Source organism: Oncorhynchus keta, chromosome 17 (assembly GCF_023373465.1).
Source record: "Oncorhynchus keta strain PuntledgeMale-10-30-2019 chromosome 17, Oket_V2, whole genome shotgun sequence".
Classification (NCBI taxonomy): domain Eukaryota; kingdom Metazoa; phylum Chordata; class Actinopteri; order Salmoniformes; family Salmonidae; genus Oncorhynchus; species Oncorhynchus keta.
In genome coordinates, this window is record NC_068437.1 from 48,302,299 (window position 1) to 48,327,691 (window position 25,393).

Here is a 25,393-nt window from a genome sequence, read left to right on the forward strand (position 1 = left end):
TGATAAAGGGGGTGATATGGCCTATACGTTGTTGTTTTGATAAAGGGGGTGATATGGCCTATACGTTGTTGTTTTGATAAAGGGGGTGATATGGCCTATACGTGGTTGTGTCAGAGGGGATACGGTCTATTTTATAATTTTTCCCTTTTATATGTATATCATAGACAGGCCATTCGGACCTTTCACTAACTGAAATCTGCCACAAACAAGCAAACAGACACAGACTTTGATCTGCACCACTATTTTGTCCCCTTGTTGTTGTTTCCAAATGTCACTCACCAAGACATACTAACTCAAGTATTCTCATAATCAAGTAGATTAGATTAGAGACACGCTAAAGATGCCTCTAAAGGATGATGCCGAGGATGTCTGTCTCCTGTCTACCTCAAGGCTACGTGACGCCAACCAATGGACCCTCGTCAAATATAGTGCACTATATCGGGAATAGGGTGTCATTTGAGTCCCGTCACTTCGACTGGTTTAGTGGCATCATGATATCCTGCTGGGATGGGATTATTCTATTAATGTCCACTTCCATTACCAGTCACCATGGCAACCTCTTCCCTTCTTTGAAGCCTCCCACTGCAACACAAAGAACCGTACAGTAGGCCTACACTGCAGACTGTGAGACGGCAGACACTGTCCTTCAAACACACATTAAGTCTTTTAAACTAAACGTTTAAACTGTGAAGGTGTAAATTGAGGCACGTTAATGTTGTAAACTAATTAGGGTTAAACAGAGCTCACTTTCAGGAACCCCAGTTTCCCTCCATAGTGGATAAAAGGACGTGGCTGCAGGTCTTTATCCAGCATCAAAGCTTGGACTAAAGCTGGGCTCTGATACTACACATACTGGCACAGTCTCATACATATGTGTGTGGGCATGCGAGCAAGTGTTTGTGTGAGAAACGCACAGTAGAGCTCCTCAGAGCCCCCAATAGAACGTATTGCCCTTCTGTGTAGAGGTGTATCTGAAGGCGTCCGTCGTACTAACTGTAATCTGGGTGTTAGAAGAGAACGCTGACAGCTCAAGGAGCTAACCAGATAGCTACTGAACCCTTTGAGTCTGTAGTTACAAACACATGTAATGAACACACTAGCCTAGGCCTCTTGACTGGCATCCTTGCACACGCTATTGCTGTTCTCTCTTCTCTAACGGCCTAACATTTTGTTCCGGGACTGCCCTGATGCAGCGTCGATACCGAGTGTTGAGTGAGTGTTAAGGTTTCTTCTGCCTTCTTTCCTCCCTCTGAACAGCATCCAGCACGCTCTGCAGAAAATGAGGCTGAAGAAACCTCTCACCCCCACCTCTCCTCCCTCTATCTTCTCCCTCGATGCAAACAGCCTTTAATGATTTATGGAAAGAGTGCTGTGGATCTGGAGTAGTGGCAGGGTGGTGGTGGTGGTGGTGGTGGGGGGGCAGACAGCAGTTTGGGGTGTGTTCAGTACTTCAACCAGACTTGTAAACGTTTTGGGTTGAGAAAATGACCTCACTTTGGCTACAAAGCTGAATGTTAAATAGCTGGTTTCTGAGCTGGTTTAAATAGCTGATGAGCTTAATCACTTTGATTAAAAAGCAGTGCTGGGCCCCACTGTTTTTCCCCACTGTTTTTCCCACTGTTTTTTAAAGAAAGAATGTAACTTAAAAGCTATCGTGAATATAGTCTCTCACTGAGGGGTAGTGAAGGGGAGGAAAAAATGCTAATTACTAATCGCAATATTATTTTGGACGATATTTTCTATTTGCTTTTGACTCCAGGTATTTTTGCTAGGTACCGTTAGCTGACGATAGTCGGCTGTACGTCTGCAAATACTCAGGTATTTTTCATCCTATAGCTCGTTCTCCATCTTCTTTTTAAATGGTGAGCCAACATGTTTTCAGCACTTATTTCCATGACTGATCATCTCGTTTTATAATGCTCTCTCTTGTCTACCTGCATCAGACATATAGTTAGCAATATGTTTGGAACATCAAATCGCAAAAAAAATTGCAGTATTGACAATACACAGAATTGTGAGAATCGCAATACATATCGTATCGGCATCTAAGTATCATGATAATGTGGTATTGTGAGGTTCCCCGTCACAGTTTTATTGTCTTTGTTCGGGCACACGCTATGAAGGCTCCAGAACAATGACGTTGTACACAATTGTGCACAATTTTCTGGACCCGTTTTGGCTCGTGAGCATTACTTTCAAAACTACTGGCTGAAATTAGATAAAACCTTTAATAGAGGCTCAATCACTTTAATTCACTGGTTTTAAAATACATTTTGTATGCCTTTTTTTAATAAATGTTTTATTTTATTTGACTAGGCATGTCAGTTAAGAACAAATTCTTATTTACAATAAAGGCCTACCCCGGCGACACTGGGGCAATTGTGCACCGCCCTATGTGACTCCCAATCACGGCCGGATGTGATATATCCTGGATTCGAACCAGGGACTGTAGTGACACCTCTTATGCTGACATGCAGTGCCTTAGACCACTGCACCACTCGGGGGTATGTACAGTATTAAAGTATATCAGGATTTATCAGGAAATACAAAAAGACATTGGCAAAGGTGTTCAAAAATCAACTTTTCTCTATCTTGCCCCCCAACCCAAACTTAGAAGGCTCACTATACATGGGAGGGGATAGGGGGATCACTACATATTTGGGAGAGACCATGTGCCCTGGGGAGAGAGGGGTGGAGAACAAATTTTTGAAACGGTAGGATTACATGGCAAATTAGTATGTTAAACTGCCTGAAACAAAGACATCCCTTGTGGTAATGGAATAGGATTAGCTCTCTAGAGTGTGCAGGAAATCTTCAATTGGTAGAAAGGGGAGGTTCTGAGACTGGCATGTCAGCAAATGGATGTCATTCTGGGCTTGACACCTGTGTGCTTAATACATTATGACAGCCTTAAATGACAAGGAGGAATGAATTTGAGGATAAAAAGTTTGATAACGTGTTGGCTCCTTTTTCTCTCTTCTTCAACCAAATCAAAAGAGGCTTAAGCCTAAAAGCTTATTTTAAATTGTTTGAATATGTGTATTTATGTATTACATCATGTCACGCAAACAGATTTTAGATTAATTTAAAGCTAGGCCAATGTTACTTACTGTTGCTATTGTTTTATACAGTTACACCATCGAAATATTATTTTTGAAAGATGTATAGATTTTAATTAGGGCTGATTTCAAGTTTTCATAACAATTGGATATCTGTATTTTTTTTTTTACACCTTTATTTAATCATTATTTAACTCGGCAAGTCAGTTAAGAACACATTCTTATTTTCAATGACTGCCTAGGAACTGCCTTGTTCAGGGGCAGAACAACAAATTTTTACCCTGTCAGCTCGGGGATTCAATCTTGCAACCTTACAGTTAACTAGTCCAACGCTCTAACCACCTGCCTCTCATTGCACTCCACGAGGAGACGGCCTGTTATGCGAATGCAGTAAACCAAGGTAAGTTGCTAGCTAGCATTAAACTTATCTTATAAAAAACAATCAATAAATCATAATCACTAGTTAACTCTACATGGTTGATGATATTACTAGTTTATCTAGCGTGTCCTGCGTTGCATATAATCGATGCGGTGCGTATTCGCGAAAAAGGACTGTCGTTGCTCCAATGTGTACCTAACCATAAACATCAATGCCTTTTTAAAAATCAATACACAAAAGTATATATTTTTAAACCTGCATATTTAGCTCAATGAAATTCGGGTTAGCAGGCAATATTAACCAGGTGAAATTGTGTCACTTCTCTTGCGTTCATTTGCACGCAGAGTCAGTGTATATGCAACAGTTTGGGTCACCTAATTTTCCAGAATTTTATGTAATTATGACATAACATTGAAGGTTGTACAATGTAACAGGAATATTTAGACTTATGGATGCCACCTGTTAGATAATATACGGGCCGGTTCCGTATTTCACTGAAAGAATAAACGTCTTGTTTTCGAAATGATAGTTTCCGGATTCGACCATATTAATGACCTAAGGCTTGTATTTCTGTGTGTTATTATGTTATAATTAAGTCTATAATTTGATAGAGCAGTCTGACTGAGCGATGGTAGGCAGCAGCAGGCTCGTAAGCATTCATTCAAACAGCACTTTCGTGCGTTTTGCCAGCAGCTCTTCGTTGTGCTTCAAGCATTGCGCTGTTTATGACTTCAAGCCCATCAACTCCCGGGGATTAGGCTGGTGTAACCGATGAGAAATGGCTAGCTAGTTAGCGGGGTGCACGCTAATAGCGTTTCAAACGTCACTCGCTCTGAGACTTGAAGTAGTTATTCCCCTTGCTCTGCATGGGTAACGCTGCTTCCAGGGTGGCTGTTATTGATGTGTTCCTGGTTCGAGCCCAGGTAAAATCAAATCAAATTTTATTTGTCACATACACATGGTTAGCAGATGTTAACGTGAGTGTAGCGAAATGCTTGTGCTTCTAGTTCCGACAATGCAGTAATAACCAACAAGTAATCTAGCTAACAATTCCAAAACTACTACCTTATAGACACAAGTGTAAGAGGATAAAGAATATGTACATAAAGATATATGAATGAGTGATGGTACAGAGCGGCATAGGCAAGATACAGTAGATGGTATTGAGTGCAGTATATACATATGAGATGAGTATGTAAACAAAGTGGCATAGTTAAAGTGGCTAGTGATACATGTATTACCTAAAGATGCAGTAGATGATATAGAGTACAGTATATACATATACATATGAGATGAATAATGTAGGGTATGTAAACATTATATTAGGTAGCATTGTTTAAAGTGGCTAGTGATATATTTTAAATAATTTCCCATCAATTCCCATTATTAAAGTGGCTGGAGTTGAGTCAGTGTATTGGCAGCAGCCACTCAATGTTAGTGGTGGCTGTTTAACAGTCTGATGGCCTTGAGATAGAAGCTGTTTTCAGTCTCTCGGCCCCAGCTTTGATGCACCTGTACTGACCTCGCCTTCTGGATGATAGCGGGGTGAACAGGCAGTGGCTCGGGTGGTTGTTGTCCTTGATGATCTTTATGGCCTTCCTGTGACATCGGGTGGTGTAGGTGTCCTGGAGGGCAGGTAGTTTGCCCCCGGTGATGCGTTGTACAGACCTCACTACCCTCTGGAGAGCCTTACGGTTGTGGGCGGATCAGTTGCCGTACCGGGCGGTGATATAGCCCGACAGGATGCTCTCGATTGTGCATCTGTAGAAGTTTGTGAGTGCTTTTGGTGACAAGCCAAATTTCTTCAGCCTCCTGATGTTGAAGAGGCGCTGCTGCGCCTTCTTCACGATGCTGTCTGTGTGGGTGGACCAATTCAGTTTGTCTGTGATGTGTACGCCGAGGAACTTAAAACTTACTACCCTCTCCACTATTGTTCCATCAATGTGGATAGGGGGGTGTTCTCTCTGCTGTTTCCTGAAGTCCACAATCATCTCCTTAGTTTTGTTGACGTTGAGTGTGAGGTTATTTTCCTGACACCACACTCCGAGGGCCCTCACCTCCTCCCTGTAGGCCGTCTCGTCGTTGTTGGTAATCAAGCCTACCACTGTTGTGTTGTCCGCAAACTTGATGATTGAGTTGGAGGCGTGCGTGGCCACGCAGTCGTGGGTGAACAGGGAGTACAGGAGAGTGCTCAGAACGCACCCTTGTGGGGCCCCAGTGTTGAGGATCAGCGGGGTGGAAATGTTGTTGCCTACCCTCACCACCTGGAGGCGGCCCGTCAGGAAGTCCAGTACCCAGTTGCACAGGGCGGGGTCGAGACCCAGGGTCTCGAGCTTGATGACGAGCTTGGAGGGCACTATGGTGTTAAATGCCGAGCTGTAGTCGATGAACAGCATTCTCACATAGGTATTCCTCTTGTCCAGATGGGTTAGGGCAGTGTGCAGTGTGGTTGAGATTGCATCGTCTGTGGACCTATTTGGGCGGTAAGCAAATTGGAGTGGGTCTAGGGTGTCAGGTAGGGTGGAGGTGATATGGTCCCTGACTAGTCTCTCAAAGCACTTCATGATGCCGGAAGTGAGTGCTACGGGGCGGTAGTCGTTTAGCTCAGTTACCTTAGCTTTCTTGGGAACAGGAACAATGGTGGCCCTCTTGAAGCATGTGGGAACAGCAGACTGGGATAGGGATTGATTGAATATGTCCGTAAACACACCAGCCAGCTGGTCTGCGCATGCTCTGAGGGCGCGGCTGGGGATGCCGTCTGGGCCTGCAGCCTTGCGAGGGTTGACACGTTTAAATGTTTTCCTCACGTCGGCTGCAGTGAAGGAGAGTCCGCATGTTTTAGTTGCGGGCCGTGTCTGTGGCACTGTATTGTCCTCAAAGCGGGCAAAAAAGTTATTTAGTCTGCCTGGGAGCAAGACCTCCTGGTCCGTGATGGGGCTGGTTTTCTTTTTGTAATCCGTGATTGACTGTAGACCCTGCCACCTACCTCTTGTGTCAGCCGTTGAATTGAGATTCTACTTTGTCTCTATACTGACGCTTAGCTTGTTTGATTGCCTTGCGGAGGGAATAGTTACACTGTTTGTATTCGGTCATGTTTCCGGTCACCTTGCCCTGATTAAGAGCAGTGGTTCGGGCTTTCAGTTTCACACGAATGCTGCCATCAATCCACGGTTTCTGGTTTGGGAATGTTTTAATCGTTGCTATGGGAACGACATCTTCAACGCACGTTCTAATGAACTCGCTCACCGAATCAGCGTATTCGTCAATGTTGTTGTCTGACGCAATACGAAACATATCTCAGTCCACGTGATGGAAGCAGTCTTGGAGTGTGGAATCAGATTGGTCGGACCAGCGTTGAACAGACCTCAGCGCGGGAGCTTCTTGTTTTAGTTTCTGTCTGTCGGCAGGGATCAACAAAATGGAGTCGTGGTCAGCTTTTCCGAAATGAGGGCAGGGCCTTATATGCGTCGCGGAAGTTAGAATAGCAGTGATCCAAGGTTTTTCCAGCCCTGGTTGTGCAATTGATATGCTGATAAAATTTAGGGAGTCTTGTTTTCAGATTAGCCTTGTTAAAATCCCCAGCTACAATGAATGCAGCCTCCGAATAAATGAATTTCAGTTTGCAAAGAGTCAAATAGAGTTCCTTCAGAGCCATCGATGTGTCTGCTTGGGGGGGAATATATACGGCTGTGATTATAATCGAAGAGAATTCCCTTGGTAGATAATGCGGTCGACATTTGATTGTGAGGAATTCTAAATCAGGTGAACAGAAGGACTTGAGTACCTGTATGTTGTTATGATTACACACTCTTCTTACCAGAAAGATGTTTGTTTCTGTCTGCGCGATGCGTGGAGAAACCAGTTGGCTGCACCGACTCCGATAGCGTCTCTCCAGTGAGCCATGTTTCCGTGAAGCAAAGAACGTTACAGTCTCTGATGTCCCTCTGGAATGCTACCCTTGCTCGGATTTCATCAACCTTGTTCTCAAGAGACTGGACATTGGCGAGAAGAATGATAGGGAGTGGTGCACGATGTGCCCGTCTCCGGAGTCTGACCAGAAGACCGCTCCGTTTCCCCCTTTTACGAAGTCGTTTTTTTGGGTCGCCGGCTGGGATCCATTCCGTTGTCCTGGGTGAAAGGCAGGACACAGGATCCGCTTCGCGAAAGTCATATTCTTGGTCGTACTGATGGTGAGTTGACGCTGCTCTTATGTTCAGTAGTTCTTCTCGACTGTATGTAATGAAACTTAAGATGACCTGGTGTACCAATGTAAGAAATAGCACGTAAAAAAAAAAATGCATAGTTTCCTAGGAACGCGAAGCGAGGCGGCCATCTCTGTCGGCGCCTGAAGGGGGAGGAGAGGAGAGGGACGGAAGCTATACTGTTACACTGGCAATACTAAAGTGCCTATAAGAACATCCACTAGTCAAAGGTATATGAAATACAAATGGTATAATAGAGAGAGATAGTCCTATAATTCCTATAATATCTACAACCTAAAACTTCTTACCTGGGAATATTGAAGACTCATGTTAAAAGGAACCACCAGCTTTCATATGTTCTCATGTTCTGAGCAAGGAACTTAAACGTTAGCTTTCTTACATGGCACATATTGCACTTTTACTTTCTTCTCCAACACTTTGTTTTTGCATTATTTAAACCAAATTGAACATGTTTCATTATTTATTTGAGGCTAAATTGTTTTTATTGATGTATTATATTAAGTTAAAATAAGTGTTCATTATTACAAATAAATAAATAAAAATCGGCCAATTAATTTGTATCGGGTTTTTTTCCGGTCCTCTAATAATCGGTATCGGCGTTGAAAAATCATAATCGCCTCTTGTGATAATATCTTATCGTGAGGACCCTGACAATTCCCAGCCCAAACTGTTGCCCCCGCTCACTGTCTTCTCCGCCATGTTGTCAAATATGGATGATTCTACAGAATCCTAATACTTCTTTAAAATAGAGCTTGCTCTGTTTGTTTTTATTTCACAGTAGAACCAGCTCCTAGAATCATAACCATTTCATTTATCTGGCCTACTGGTTGATGTTCTGCTGACCTTGTTTACCCCACTGTCTATTTCATGCAGGCTTATAAAACAGGAGTCTTTGGCATTGGTCTTCCACCCCTGCCTTGTACCATGTCATAACCCTGTGTTACTGTTATCTAGCGGACATCCCATGACCTTCAGGCAGGGCTTATCTCTTCTCCCATCCCTACGTCTCTCCATCCCTCCCTCTGTCCAGCAAGCTGTGTAATCCTGTAGTAGGTTTGGTCGTTGGGGGTAATGGTGGGATCCAGTGTCACACAGACACAGTGAGTGCACTGTGCACCGACCACAACATTGTTCTCTGTGCCCACAGGGGACAATACAGTCCTTATATTCACGCAGGAAGGCAGTCCCACTGCCAGGTGCCTTTCTTAGCCGTTAGTTTGACCGTAACAGTGGGGTCCTTTTACCAGAGGAGTTGTGTACACTAAGAATAAACGTCTCTCATTTGTGTAAAATGGCTGGCAGAAGATACAATATACTAGAAGCTGTTACAATATATTGTCAACACTGTATTAGGCCTGAATGCAGTGGTATGGTACAGGCAGCATATGTAAACGCACAACTGTATGTATTTACCTTCTATATCTTCAGCTCTTTATCTGCAATCACATTGTTTCTCTTGCCCTCTAGCACAGTCTCTCTTTCTCTCTGGATTTGACATCAGGTTTAATAATCCAGGGCCAGTTGGCCAGCTATCAGGAGGGAATTATAGACATTCAGCATTGGGGCATCTCTAGCTCACACTCGTACTCCACACACTCACACACACTCACAGTCTCACACACACAAATGCGTACAGTGACATCAGTAAGTATTCATACATTTGACTTATTCCACATTTTGTTGTTACAGTCTAAAATCAAAATTGATAAAAATAGATTTACACAAAACATGTTTTTAGACTTTTTTCCCCAATGTATTGAAAAGTATCTAATTCACACCCCTTTGCTATGACACTCCGCATGAAGCTCTGGTGCATCCAATTCCCCTAATCACTACAACTTGACTGGAGTCCACCTGTGGCCAAGTTGATTGTTTAGACATGAGTTAGAAAGAAACACACCTGTCTAAATATGGTCCAACAGTTGACAGTGCATGTCAGAGCAGAACCTATACCATGAAGTCCCAGGAACTATCCGTCGATCTCAGAGACATAATTGTGATGAGGCATATATTTGGGGAAGGGTATAAAACCATTTCTCGGATGTTGAAAGCATATTGGGAAATTGAAAAAATATGGAACTACCCATGCTGTCCGACCAAACTGAGCAATCGGGCAAGAAGGACCTTTGGTCAGGGGAGGTGACCAATGACCACTTTGACAGAACTACAGAGTTCCTTGGCTGAGATGGGAGAACCTGCCAGAAGGACAACAGTCTCTACAGCACTTCACCAATCTGGGATTTATGGGAGAGTGGCCAGATGGAAGCCAAAAAGGCACGTGAAAGACATAAGTATAAGGCAAAAGATTCTGTTGTCAGATGAGACAAACACTTTACTCTTTGGCCTGAATGCAAAGCGCTATGTCTGTAGAAAAACCAGGCACAGCTCATCACCTGTTTAACACGGGGCGGCAGGTAGCCTAGTGGTTAGAGCTTTGGACTAGTAACCGAAAGGTTGCAAGTTCGGATCCCTGAGCTGACAAGGTAAAAATCTGCCGTTCTGCCCCTGAAGAAGGCAGTTAACCCACTGTTTCTAGGCCATCATTGAAAATAAGAATTTGTTCTTAACTGACTTACCTAGTTAAATTAAGATTTTTTTTAAAGCACCATCCATACTGTGAAGCATGGTGGTGGCAGCATCATGCTATGGGGATGCTTTTCAGCAAAAGAGACTATAGGAACAATGAATGGAGCCAAATAACGGCACATTTTTGATGAGAACCTGCTTCAGAGTGCAAACGACCTTCGACTGGGGCAAAGATTTACATTCCAGCAGGACAAGGACCCCAAGCATACAGCCAAAGCAACACTGAAATGGCTTCAGTACAAGAATGTGAAAGTCCTTGAGTGGCCCAGCCAAAGCCCAGACTTGAATCCCATTGAAAATCTACGCACTCCATCTAATTTAAGAGTTTGAGATAATCTGCAAGGAAGAATGGGAGAAAATACCCAAATTCAGATGTGCAAAGCTGATACAGACATGAGATACTTCTGTATTTCATTTTCAATAAATGTGCAAAATGTTCAAAAAACAACATGTTTTCACTTTGTCATGGGGTGTTGCGTGTAGATGTGTGAGAATTTGTTTTATTGAATCCATTTTGAAATCAGGCTGTAACAACGAACTCTGGAATAAGTCAAGGGATATGAATACTTTCTGAAGGCACTGTGTAAAGCCAGCAGGCATGTTTTATGAGTCTTGGGTCACAGATTCAGGGTAGCGTTATGACCTAACGTATGAGCTAATGCTTTAGGCCAGGGATGGGCAACTGGCGGCCCACGGACCCAATTTTTTTTTTGTTGGGGGCAACTCAGTCGGGGTCTAAACTTACATTTACATTTAAGTCATTTAGCAGACGCTCTTATCCAGAGCGACTTACAAACTTAGAATAATAGGTGCAATTTCAAAATGTGGTTGTGCATCAGCAGTCACTCAATGTCAGCAAAACATTTTAGATTGGTAAGTTAGTCTAGTGGACATCTATCTAAACTTGTAGTAAGCATGGTCAAATTACCAATTGGGGGGGGGGGGCATTGATAATCAGTTATCATACTTAAAACTGCAAACATTTGCCACCATCCTATGGCAAAATGTGTAGAAATGCAGCAAACTTGCTTTTTTTGAAAAGGTAACATTTTTCTACGCCCCAATGGCAAAATGTTCAGAATTGCAGGAAATAAACTAAAGAAAGTTGCCCAAACCCTGCTTTAGCCCGACCGGTTACTGTTTACTTCCTGTTGCTAGACTGGCCTTTTCGCAGACTTGTAAGTGAAGGTAATATGCCATTGTTAACTCCTTGTTTGAAGTGTACATTTTAATATTACAACAACTTAAATCAACAGTGGTGCTGTACATATTGAACACTTACTAAAAACAGCATTACGTTTACATACAGTGCATTCGGAAACTATTCAGACCACATGACCTTTTCCCACATTTTGTTATGTTAGACTTATTCTAAAAATTGATTAAATTGTTTGTTTACCTCAATGTATACAATACCACATAATAAATAAAAAAACAGGAATATCAAATTTACATAAGAATGTGCAAAGCTGTCGGGGCAAATGGTGGCTCGATTGGAGAATCTCAAATATATTTTGATTTGTTTAACACTTTTTTGGTTACTACATGATTCCGTACGTGGTATTTCATAGTTTTGATGCCATCACTATTATTCTACAATGTAGATAATAGTAAAAAATAAAACCCCTTGAATGAGTAGGTTGAGTCCAAACTTTTGAAGGGGTACTGTATATAAATTAGCAAACATTTCAAAAAACCTTTTTTTGCTTTGTCATTATAGAGTATTGTGTGTAAATTGAGAGAGAAAAATATTGCATCCAGTTTAGAATAAGGCGGTAATGTAACAATTAGGAAAAAGTTAAGGGGTCTGAATACTTTCCAAATGTACTGTAGGTTTTAGGCCAATTACAGTATGTTTGTCTCTTGTTGACTGAATGACATTGTTTCTCTCTATCTCCCCCAGGATTCGTCCTCAACTGGCCCGGGAGAAGATCGAGGGATGTCACATCTGTACGTTTGTGACCCCAGGGGAGCCCCAGGTGATGCTGGGTAAAGACAAGGCCTTTACTTACGACTATGTGTTCGACATGGACTCCTGTCAGGACAGCATCTACGCTAGCTGCACTGAGAAGCTGATTGAGGGCTGCTTCGAAGGATACAATGCCACCATTTTTGCTTATGGCCAGGCAAGTCTCTACACAGCCCTGTCTCGACTGACACCTGGGGCTCCGGAGTCACAAAGTGTTGATATTTGGGTTGAAGGACAGAACTCTTGCCCAGGGGTCAAATGACCTGGGAAAACTCTGGGCCCTATCTACAGTATGCAGTAGGCTAAAGCAGTTATTCCAGCCATATTCCACTAGTTTGCACTGTGCCTGACATTGTAAGGCTGGTATTTGTGTAATGTAAAACTTCTGTTTGATCAGGACTCAAAGACTGAACTGGTATGATAATCCTGTGTCCTGAAAACTCATTGACTCCTCCAATATTCTTTATATGTATATATTCAGGATTTTTGTTGAATGCTTTTTAGCTCTTGGAGTGCTTATATAGTTTTTATTAGAGGTCGACCGATTATGATCTTTCAACTCCGATACCGATTATTGGAGGACCCCAAAGAAAGCTGATACTGATTAAGCGGCCTATTTATTTATTTATTTATTTGTAATAATGACAATTACAACAATACTGAATGAACACTTTTCTTTTACCTTAATATCAATAAAATCAATTTAGCCCCAAATAATGAAATATGTTCAATTTGGTTTAAATAATGCAAAAACAAAGTGTTGGAGAAGAAAGTAAAAGTGCAATATGTGCCATGTAAGAAAGGTAATATTTAAGTTCCTTGCTCAGAACATGAGAACATATGAAAGCTAGTGGTTCCTTTTAACATGTGTCTTCAATATTCCCAGGTAAGAAGTTTTAGGTTGTAATTATCATAAATATAGGACTATTTCTCTCTATTATACCATTTGTATTTCATATACCTTTGACTATTGGATGTTCTAATAGGCATTTTAGTATTGCCAGTGTAACAGTATAGCTTCCGTCCCTCTCCTCGCCCCTACCTGGGCTCGAACCAGGAACACATCGATAACAGCCACCCTCGAAGCAACGTTACCCATCGCTCCACAAAAGCCGCGTCCCTTGCAGAGCAAGTGAAACAACTACTCTAAGTCTCAGAGCAAGTGACGTCACCGATTTGAAACACTATTAGCGTGCACCCTGCTAACTAGCTAGCCATTTCACATCAGTTACACCAGCCTGATCTCGGGAGTTGATAGGCTTGAAGTCATAAACAGCTCAATGCTTGAAGCACAGCGAAGAGCTGTTGTCAAACGCACCAAAGTGCTGTTTGAATGAATGCTTACGAGCCTGCTGCTGCCTACCATCGCTCAGTCAGACTGCTCTATCAAATATCAAATCACAGACTTAATTATAACATAATAACACACAGAAATACGAGCCTTTGGTCATTATGGTCAAAACGGAAACTATAATTTCGAAAATAAAACGGTTATTCTTTCAGTGAAATACAGAACCGTTCCGTATTTTATCTAACGGGTGGCATCCCTAAGTCTAAATATTGCTGTTACATTGTACAACCTTCAATGTTATGTCATAATTATGTACAGTTCTGGCAAATTAATTCCAGCCTTTGTTAGGAATAAATGGACTTTACACAGTTCACAACGAGCCAGGCGGCCCAAACTGCTGCATATACCCTGACTGCTTGCACGGAACGCAAGAGGAGTGACACAATTTCCCTAATTATAAGAAATTCATGTTAGCAGGCAATATTAACTAAATATGCAGGTTTAAAACTATATACAGTGCCTTGCGAAAGTATTCGGCCCCCTTGAACTTTGCGACCTTTTGCCACATATCAGGCTTCAAACATAAAGATATAAAACTGTATTTTTTTGTGACGAATCAACAACAAGTGGGACACAATCATGAAGTGGAACGACATTTATTGGATATTTCAAACTTTTTTAACAAATCAAAAACTGAAAAATTGGGCGTGCAAAATTATTCAGCCCCTTTACTTTCAGTGCAGCAAACTCTCTCCAGAAGTTCAGTGAGGATCTCTGAATGATCCAATGTTGACCTAAATGACTAATACAATCCACCTGTGTGTAATCAAGTCTCCGTATAAATGCACCTGCACTGTGATAGTCTCAGAGGTCCGTTAAAGTGCAGAGAGCATCATGAAGAACAAGGAACACACCAGGCAGGTCCGAGATACTGTTGTGAAGAGGTTTAAAGCCGGTTTGGATACAAAAATATTTCCCAAGCTTTAAACATCCCAAGGAGCACTGTGCAAGCGATAATATTGAAATGGAAGGAGTATCAGACCACTGCAAATCTACCAAGACCTGGCCGTCCCTCTAAACTTTCAGGTCATACAAGGAGAAGACTGATCAGAGATGCAGCCAAGAGGCCCATGATCACTCTGGATGAACTGCAGAGATCTACAGCTGAGGTGGGACACTCTGTCCATAGGACAACAATCAGTCGTATATTGCACAAATCTGGCCTTTATGGAAGTGGCAAGAAGAAAGCAATTTCTTAAAGATATCCATAAAAAGTGTAGTTTAAAGTTTGCCACAAGCCACCTAGGAGACATACCAAACATGTGGAAGAAGGTGCTCTGGTCAGATGAAACCAAAATTGAACTTTTTGGCAACAATGCAAAACGTTATGTTTGGCGTAAAAGCAACACAGCTCATCACCCTGAACACAACATTCCCACTGTCAAACATGGTGGTGGCAGCATCATGGTTTGGGCCTGCTTTTCTTCAGCAGGGACAGGGAAGATGGTTAAAATTGATGGGAAGATGGATGGAGCCAAATACAGGACCATTCTGGAAAAAAACCTGATGGAGTCTGCAAAAGACCTGAGACTGGGACGGAGATTTGTCTTCCAACAAGACAATGATAAAAAAAATTGGTTCAATGGTTCAAAATAAACATATCCAGGTGTTAGAATGGCCAAGTCAAAGTCCAGACCTGAATCCAATCGAGAATCTGTGGAAAGAACTGAAAACTGCTGTTCACAAATGCTCTCCATCCAACCTCACTGAGCTCGAGCTGTTTTGCAATGAGGAATGGGGGGAAAAATTCAGTCTCTCGATGAGCAAAACTGATAGAGACATACCCCAAGCGACTTACAGCTGTAATCGCAGCAAAAGGTGGCGCTACAAAGTATTAACTTAAGGGGGCTGAATAATTTTGCACGCCCAATTTTTCAGTTTTTGATTTGTTAAAAAAGTTTGAAATATCCAATAAATGTCGTTCCACTTCATGATTGTGTCCCACTTGTTGTTTATTCTTCACAAAAAAATACAGTTTTATATCTTTATGTTTGAAGCCTGAAATGTGGAAAAAGGTTGCAAAGTTCAAAGGGGCCGAATACTTTCGCAAGGCACTGTACTTGTGTATTGATTTTAAAGAAAGGCATTGATGTTTATGGTTAGGTTTGGTGCAACGACAGTGCTAAATCATCACCCGTTTGGCGAAGTAGGCTGTGATTTGATAAGAAATTAACAGGCACCGCATCGATTATATGCAACGCAGGACACGCTAGATAAACTAGTAATATCATCAACCATATATAGTTAATTAGTGATTGTTAAAGATTTGATTGTTTTTTATAAGATAAGTTTAAGGCTAGCTAGCAACTTACCTTGGCTTCTTGCTGCCCTCGTGTAACAGGTAGTCAGCCTGCCACTCAGGCTCCTCGTGGAGTGCAATGTAAGGCAGGTGGTTAGAATGTTGGACTAGTAACCGGAAGGTTGCAAAAACGAATCCCCGAGCTGACAAGGTAAAAATCTGTCGTTCTGCCCCTGAACAAGGCAGTTAACCCACCGTTCCTAGGCCGTCATTGAAAATAAGAATTTATTCTTAACTGACTTGCCTAGTTAAATAAAGGTGTTTTTTTTAATTGCAAAAAAAACAATTCGGCCAAATCGGTGTCCAAAAATACCGATTTCCGATTGTTATGAACCTGAAATCGGCCCTAGTTAATCGGCCATTCCAATTAATCGGTCGACCTCTAGTTTTTACAAAAGGTTTCTGAGAGTATTGGAGGTGCTTCTGTCATTGCAAGCCCTCACAAAGCTCTCTGAATCTGTAGTAGCACCACTAAAGCACACACTATCAAACTCCCTCTCTTTTCCTATTCAACAGTTCTTACTCCTCATGCAGTTTGGCGGCTGAGCCTCTCTCTCTGTCATAGGGGCTTCCTAGAACTAAAGTCTGTTTGATGGGAGGGGATTTCAATGCTGGTGGGTCTTAAGTGATGCAGTTAAGTAGGCCTGCACAACTCTTAAGATATTCATTAATGTTTTTATGTGAACTCCTCTCCCCCCCACCCACCCATCTGTTCCACACCACCACTGCTGCAGTGACTGGTGACCTACTTCTTGTCTGTCTCTCTACCATACTGTACAGTGGTTGGCCCTGGCTCTCGGTCGCCTGGTTCAGTTTTACCCTGTGTTTTTACTAGAGACATTTGGTAGGATATGTGTCTGTCTAGTCTGTGCTGGACTAATTCATCTTTAACACAGTCCCAACAGTTTGACCCAGTCAGCAGAATCCTGGGGTTCTTCCCACTTCGTTACAAGCACAGCAGATTGAAATTAAACTTCAATTAATTAATTAAGTTGCATAAATTAATCTCGTTATCTCTCTCCTTGCTCATCCCCTCCCCCATTCCCCCTCCTTTCCTCGTCCTTATCTTTGCTCCCTCCTCCTCCTCTCCCCCTTCCTCCTCTTTCCATTCCTGCTCTTCTCTCATCCTCCCCTCTTTCTCTCCCCCTCTCTTGTCTGCCACCCCATCTTATCCTCCTTTTTTCTTCCCCTTTTCCGTCCTTCATCTTCCTCCTCCTATAGACGGGGTCAGGTAAGACCTACACCATGGGTACAGGGTTTGATGTTAATATCGGGGAAGAGGAGCTGGGCATCATACCCCGGGCGGTCAGCCACCTCTTCAGGGGCATCGAGGAGCGCCAGCAGGCCGCTAAAGAGCAGGGACGACCCGTTCCTGAGTTTAAGATCAACGCACAGTTCCTGGAGGTATGGACTACGGAGAAACAGAGGCAGGGAATATAGGTAACATTCTACTTGTAAATATGCTATAGAGTGAGCTAGGGACAAAACCACACTCTCCGACACAGAGGATTACTTCAAATAATAATAATTTATCAACCGTAGGCTGGCGCTCCGTAAGCCTGACATGGCTGTTTGTGTATTATTTTAGGTAATCCTCTGTGTCTGAGAGTGTGGTTATGTCCCGATCTCTTAACCTCACTCTATAACATATTTACCAGTAGAATGGGGTTCTTGTAACCAAGAACCCCAGGATTACGTAGCGCCAGCGTCAGTCTATGTGTTGACACGTCACAATTTAACTAGCTCCCATCTCTGGTCTCCTACACACGTTTCTCAGACTGTTGACAGTGGACAGCTGTCAGCGGGTGGGAGCAGGTTTGTTAGGGTCACGGTTTGGGGTGGCAAGGGTTAACACGGGATGACTGCACAGTTGTGTTTGCTTGTCATACTGACAGAAGCCTCATGAGGACAGACTTAGTCTGCTCCTTTTTATGACAGAGTAATATACTGTGTTTGTCATAGAAATAGAGTTAGTAGAAAGGAAAATCAACAGGATTTTGCTCAATCTACCCAATATTGTAAGCAATGATCACTCCAGCCGCCTCAGAACAGTGAATGGGAATGTCCATTCTACCAATACTAATTCTATGTCTGAGGTACCACAGAGAAAACAAACGGATCGATTATCAGCACAAACAAATAACTCACTGTTTAAATGCACACATTAAAGGGATACTTCGTAATTTTCGCCCTTTTATCTACTTCCCCAGAAATCAAATGAACTTTGGATGACATTTTTATGTCTCTGCGTGCAGTTTGAAGGAAGTTTCTATGTAGCACTAGCACAATTGCTAACTAGGGTTAGCGCAATGACTGGAAGTCTATGGGTATCTGCTAGCATGCTATTGGCGGCCATTTAAAATATCTACATATTTTGGCATAACAGTATTAGCATTTAGCAGCTTTAAAACTTATACTCTACCATAATACATGGAAAACCAGATGGGGGACGTTTTGTTTGCATCTTAGGTTTATCCCACATAGCCTCTTATAACAACCAGAGATGGGAATGACTATAGAAATGGGTAACACCTCATTTGGCTACTCTATCAGTAGCATGTGGACTGGCAACAGGAAGTTCAACAAATCAACCAAAAGAAATGTTGTTACTTGTTCACCCCACTTCCATAAAACTAGGCACTGGCAGAGCCATTTATTTAGAATATATACTGCTCTGGACGTTAGCCACTAGGACCTTCGCCACTAACACTAAGCTACTGTCGTAGAGAGGTCATTCTTGCTGCCTCCCGAGTGGCGCAGCGGTCTAAGACACTGCATCACATTGCTTGAGGTGTCACTACAGACTCGGGTTCGATCCCAGGCTGGCCGTGATTGGGAGACCCATTTGGTCCCAGCGTTGTCCGGCTGTCTGTCTCTCTCGATAACATAATCAGATGTGATCTTGCATAGTTGTGATATCAGAACTCGGTCATAGGATATAAACATACTGTTAGAAGGTGTGATATTTCCATATAATTTCACAGTGCTGAATTCAGAACGGTAACAAATAAGACTGTAATATTGTATTTCTGTATGTCCTGGTTAAGCTTTACAATGAGGAGGTGCTGGATCTGTTTGACTCTACACGGGACCTGGAAGCTCGGACGCAGAAATCCCACATAAAAATCCACGAGGACGCTAATGGAGGAATCTACACAGTAGGGGTGACCACACGGACGGTAGCCTCCGAGGCAGAGGTGTGTGCATTGGGATGTATAGTCTGGGGGTTCAGAAGAAATGTATGGCTGTGTACATACAATGTAGGACTTTAAAAACAGGAATAACACTGGACATGTTACCGCATAAAAGATAATTTACAATCTCGTCTCTGTCTCCTCACCCAGATGATGCAGTGTCTGAAGCTGGGTGCTCTGTGTCGAACCACCGCCAGCACCCAGATGAATGTCCAGAGCTCCCGTTCTCATGCCATCTTCACCATTCACCTGTGCCAAGTCAGAGTCTGTGCATCCGACAATGTACGTACAAGAGCAGATTATTCATTAACCCGAGGGCCCGTCCCTTTGTCTTTCCAACTCCTATCTTATTCCCTTTCTATTCTTTCGTTGCTATGAGGCGACTCTTGTCACGTGTTACGGCACTGTTACGACATGCTATGACAGTGACTGGAGTTACTCCTAACCTTGCCATTTTACAGAAATCATATAGCCACTCAGCTGCTCCTACGCTATCATGTTTTATTATGCTAGTTTAATGTGAATGACATCGATAGAAAGTAGAGGTCGACCGACATCGGCATGGCTGATTAATTAGTGCCAATTTCAAGTTTTCATAACAATCGGTAATCAGCCTTTTTGGACGCCGATTACATTGCAATCCATGAGGAGACTGCTTGGCAGGCTGACCACCTGTGTGACCACCTGTTAGGGCAGGCTGACCACCTGTTAGGGCAGGCTGACCACCTGTTAGGGCAGGCTGACCACCTGTTAGGGCAGGCTGACCACCTGTTAGGGCAGGCTGACCACCTGTTAGGGCAGGCTGACCACCTGTTACGGCAGGCTGACCACCTGTTACGGCAGGCTGACCACCTGTTACGGCAGGCTGACCACCTGTTACGGCAGGCTGACCACCTGTTACGGCAGGCTGACCACCTGTTACGGCAGGCTGACCACCTGTTACGGCAGGCTGACCACCTGTTACGGCAGGCTGACCACCTGTTACGGCAGGCTGACCACCTGTTAGGGCAGGCTGACCACCTGTTACGGCAGGCTGACCACCTGTTACGGCAGGCTGACCACCTGTTACGGCAGGCTGACCACCTGTTAGGGCAGGCTGACCACCTGTTAGGGCAGGCTGACCACCTGTTAGGGCAGGCTGACCACCTGTTAGGGCAGGCTGACCACCTGTTAGGGCAGGCTGACCACCTGTTACGGCAGGCTGACCACCTGTTACGGCAGGCTGACCACCTGTTAGGGCAGGCTGACCACCTGTTAGGGCAGGCTGACCACCTGTTACGGCAGGCTGACCACCTGTTACGGCAGGCTGACCACCTGTTAGGGCAGGCTGACCACCTGTTACGGCAGGCTGACCACCTGTTAGGGCAGGCTGACCACCTGTTACGGCAGGCTGACCACCTGTTACGGCAGGCTGACCACCTGTTAGGGCAGGCTGACCACCTGTTAGGGCAGGCTGACCACCTGTTACGGCAGGCTGACCACCTGTTAGGGCAGGCTGACCACCTGTTACTGCAGGCTGACCACCTGTTAGGGCAGGCTGACCACCTGTTAGGGCAGGCTGACCACCTGTTACAGCAGGCTGACCACCTGTTACGTGAGTGCAGCATCAAAAGGACCTTGTGGCTGCAGTGAGCCAAGGTAAGTTGCCAGCTAGCATTAAACTTATCTTATAAAAAACAATCAATCTTCACATAAATCACTAGTTAACTACACATGGTTGATGATATTACTAGATTAACTAGCTTGTCCTGCGTTGCATATAATCAATGCGGTGCCTGTTAATTTATCATAGCCTACTTCAACTTGTAATGATTTAACAAAAGCGCATTCGCGAAAAAGCACATTCGTTGCACAAATTGACCTAACCATAAACATCAATGCCTTTCTTAAAATCAATACACAGAAGTATATATTTTTTAAACTACATATTTAGTTAAAATAAATGCATGTTAGCAGGCAATATTAAACTAGGGAAATTGTGTTACTTCTCTTGCGTTCAGTGTCAGCAGAGTCCAGTTATATGCAACAGTTTGGGCCGCCTGGCTCGTTGCAAACTGTGTTTCTTCCTAACAAAGACCGTAATTAATTTGCCAGAATTTAACATAATTATGACATAACATTGAAGGTTGTGCAATGTAGCAGCAATATTTAGACTTTAAGAACATCCAATAGTCAAAGGTATATGAAATACAAATGGTATAGAGAGAGATAGTCAACACGTCATAATTTCTATAATAACCATAACCTAAAACTTCTTAACTGGGAATATTGAAGAACTGTGAATATTGAACCACCAGCTTTCATATGTTCTGAGCAAGGAACTTAAACATTCGTTTTTTTACATGGCACATATTGCACTTTTACTTTTTTCAGCAACACTGTGTTTTAGCATTATTTAAAGCAAATTGAACATATTTCATTATTTGTTTGAGATTAAATAAATAAAATCTATGTATTATATTAAGTTAAAATAAAATGTAATGTAAATGTTAAATTAGTATTGGTAATTGTCATTATTACAAATATATATATATTTATATATATATAAAAGATTTAATCGGTATCCTTTTTTTTGGTCCTCCAATAATCGTTACTGCCTTTGAAAATCCTTCTCTGGCATTCTATGTTTATGGTACTGGCATTCTATGTTTGTGGTACTGGCATTCTATGTTTGTGGTACTGGCATTCTATGTTTATGGTACTGGCATTCTATGTTTATGGTACTGGCATTCTATGTTTATGGTACTGGCATTCTATGTTTATGGTACTGGCATTCTATGTTTATGGTACTGGCATTCTATGTTTATGGTACTGGCATTCTATGTTTGTGGTACTGGCATTCTATGTTTGTGGTACTGGCATTCTATGTTTGTGGTACTGGCATTCTATGTTTGTGGTACTGGCATTCTATGTTTGTGGTACTGGCATTCTATGTTTGTGGTACTGGCATTCTATGTTTGTGGTACTGGCATTCTATGTTTGTGGTACTGGCATTCTGTTTATGGTACTGGCATTCTATGTTTGTGGTACTGGCATTCTATGTTTATGGTACTGGCATTCTGTTTATGGTACTGGCATTCTATGTTTATGGTACTGGCATTCTAAGTTACATTACACTAATGGCATGGACAGTGCTTTTGACTTGTGGTACTGAAACAAAGGCATCCATCTTGGTGTTATTTACATGTACACTTTGATCATTTAGCCAATGCTCTTATCCAGAGCGACTTACATTAGCAATTAGGGTTAAGTGTCGTGCTGAAGGGCACATTGACCGATTCTTCACCTAGTCGACTTCACCTAAACTTTTGCTTTCTGGCCCAATGCACTTATCCTCTAAGCTATCTGCCGCCTGTTATTTCTACCTCACAGAAAGACAACAACGAGACAGACAACAACGAGACAGACAACATCGAGACAGACAACAGGATTGCTAACGGCAACTCAGAGATGGAAGAGTATGAGACACTGACTGCCAAGTTTCACTTTGTGGACCTGGCCGGTTCTGAAAGGCTGAAGAGAACCGGTGCTACAGGAGACCGAGCTAAGGAGGGAATCTCCATCAACTGTGGACTGGTGAGAGTTTGGCTGTGGCTCAAATGGACCCTATTCCCTATAGTAGTATGCAGCTTCTGACCCACCCTTTCCCTAACACACTAGGGATCTGGTCAAAATACAATATAGGAATATTATATCATGTCAGATGAGTCCTTTAAAAAGAGGCAGCATTTTACTTCTGAACCTTAAAGAGCCATCTAGTGGTTAAAAGCAGTACCTTGCAAATACTGTGAAGTCGTTACAGCCCAGTATGAACACAAGTAGACTCCTGGAATGAGAATCTTTCTGAAAATACCTTTCAATGTCTGCTTTTCTGAGTTGTGTTTTTTGGTCAACTCCTCCAAACTGCAGCTTGCTCTGGGGAATGTAATTAGTGCTTTGGGAGACAGGAGCAAGCGATCCACGCACGTGCCCTACAGAGACTCCAAACTCACCCGGCTCCTACAGGACTCTCTAGGTGGAAACAGGTCTGTTTGCCATTGGTCTGGCCTTTCTGCCTCTCTCTATAAGCATTGTTGTCATAGTAATCTGGTATGATGTGCATGTCAAACTAAATGCATTTTGTCAATCAATACAGATTGTACATATTAAGAGTCAGCTTTGAGGTGTCAGTCTGTTTCTTGTTTAGCTCACTTGTCATTGGCTTGCCAAGGCAAAGCTGTTATGTTGTTGAATGCATACAGTGAGGAACCCATGTTAATTTGAATTCTCCCATTACCCTCAGCCAAACGATGATGATAGCCTGCATCAGTCCGTCTGACCGGGACTTCATGGAGACCCTGAACGCCTTGAAGTACGCTAACAGAGCCAGGAACATTAAGAACAAGGTGATGGTGAACCAGGACAAGGCCTCCCAGCAGATCTCTGCTCTCAGGACAGAAATCGCCAGGCTGCAGATGGAACTGATAGAGTACAGGACCGTAAGAGAGAGGGATGGATGGAGGGAGGGATGGGGAGGGAGGGATAAGGGGTTGGAGGGGGGAAGAGGGGGATGGAGTGATGGAGATGTGGGGAGGGAGGGAGGGAGAGAGAGATGAGGGAAGGACGGGGGAGGTATGAAGGGATGGGAGAGAGGGAGGGGGATGGGAAGGGAGGGAGAGGGGAGTGGAGTGATGGGGAGAGAGGGGGATAGGGAGAGAGCGATGGGGGAGAGAGATAGGGAGGGGGAGATGGGAAGGAGAGGGAGGGATAGGGGGTAGGGGGAGATGGGAAGGGAGAGGGAGGGATAGGGGGTGGAGGGGATGGGGATTGAGAGCGATGGGGAGGGAGGGAGAGCGATGGGGAAGGGGGAGAGCGAGAGAGATGGGAGAGATGGGGGAGAGAGAGATGGAGAGGGGGAGATATGGGGAGGGAGGGAGAGGGAGAGCGATGGGGAGGGAGAGAGCGATGGGGAGAGAGAGAAAGATGGGGAGGGGGAGGGGGAGAGAGTGAGAGATGGGGAGAGAACAATGGGCAGGGAGGGGGAAGAGAGAGAGATGGGGAGGGGGGAGGGAGAGAGAGCAAAATGATGTGGTGCACTGACACTACATGACCAAAAGTGCGTGTTTTGTTGGGCCGAGTTGAGGAAAGGGTCACATATTGTGACACTGAGAGGCTGAGAGAGGGGGGGGGGTATGGATAGAGAGGAGTGAGAAAGTAAATTAGATGAGAAGAAAACGGGAAGTATATGAAAAAGAGTCCGAAAATAATTTCCCCTTAGTGAATTATAATTATATCTAATCCCATTTTCCTCTGGTAGGGTAAGCGTATGGTGGGAGAGGATGGTATGGAGAGCATCAATGACATGGTCCATGAAAACACCATGCTGCAGACTGAGAACAGCAACCTGAGGATCAGGGTCAAAGCCATGCAGGAGACCATTGACGCCCAGAGGGCCAGACTCACACAGTACCTCAGTGACCAGGCCAACCAGGTCCTCGCCAGGGCAGGTGAGTGGGGTGTGTGTATGTCTCCTGTGAGAGATGAGTGAATGTGAGGTGTGGGTTTTCGAATGTGTCGATATGTCTGTGCCAATCCCCTCATGTCTTAAACAGTTCATAAGTGTGTGTGTGTGTGTAAGTGTGTTTCCTAAGGTTTTCGTGTGTTGTTTATTCAGGTGAGGGCAGTGAAGAGATTGGGAACATGATCCGGAGCTATATCAAAGAGATAGAGGACCTCAGGTAAGTAAATGTCTCCTCTATATTAAGATTAATACCTTTCTTTTGTCATTTCAATTTGTCAATAAGCATTACTGTTCCCCCCCTCCCCCCCTAGGGCCAAACTCCTGGAAAGTGAGTCTATGAATGAAAACCTGCGTAAGAACCTGTCCCGTGCCTCCTCACGCCAGTCCTTCTACCCCGGAACCTTCTCCCCTGCCCTCCTGGCCCCCGAGAAGGAGGCCTCCGACATCATCGAGATGGCCAAGAAAGATCTGGAGAAACTCAAGAAGAAGGAGAGGAAGAAGAAGAAGAGGTAAAAAGAGATGGTGGTTATGGAACCAAATTAATTGTTTTCTTGTTTTGGAAAAAACAAACTCTACTACACTGGTAGTTATTGTACAGTATATCCTCAATGTGTTGCCATGGTGAGTAACAGTTTGTTTCTCCCTATGACTTCTCTTCCTTCTAATTCTCTGTACTTCCTGATTTCTTTCCTTCCTTCGTTCCTTCCTTGTCACCTCTCCCCTGTGACCTTCGACCTTTACCTTTCCCTGAAGGCTCCAGCAGCTGCTGGAAGAGAGAGAGAGGGAGGAGCTTGTAGAGGAGGAGGATGGCAGGTTTGTCACAGGTTCCCCCT

The 25,393-nt window shown here is 43.6% G+C and overlaps 1 protein-coding gene across 7 annotated transcripts in view; it reads left to right on the top strand.

The window, feature by feature from the left end:
• The window catches only part of LOC118395967 (kinesin-like protein KIF21A), a 79,229-nt gene that overhangs the window by 19,270 nt on the left and 34,566 nt on the right, over positions 1-25,393 (top strand). For 4 of the 7 annotated variants that reach the window (XM_035790080.2, XM_035790081.2, XM_035790083.2 and 1 more), the window contains exons 2-12: positions 12,151-12,373; positions 17,088-17,270; positions 18,914-19,063; positions 19,211-19,342; positions 22,433-22,636; positions 22,970-23,085; positions 23,343-23,538; positions 24,357-24,546; positions 24,714-24,777; positions 24,872-25,069; positions 25,314-25,373. In XM_035790080.2, coding sequence (XP_035645973.1) covers positions 12,151-12,373; positions 17,088-17,270; positions 18,914-19,063; positions 19,211-19,342; positions 22,433-22,636; positions 22,970-23,085; positions 23,343-23,538; positions 24,357-24,546; positions 24,714-24,777; positions 24,872-25,069; positions 25,314-25,373 — 1,716 coding nt within the window. The remainder of the gene's footprint in view (positions 1-12,150; positions 12,374-17,087; positions 17,271-18,913; positions 19,064-19,210; positions 19,343-22,432; positions 22,637-22,969; positions 23,086-23,342; positions 23,539-24,356; positions 24,547-24,713; positions 24,778-24,871; positions 25,070-25,313; positions 25,374-25,393) is intronic. The other 3 variants (XM_035790082.2, XM_035790085.2, XM_035790086.2) reach the window with 1 other exon arrangement.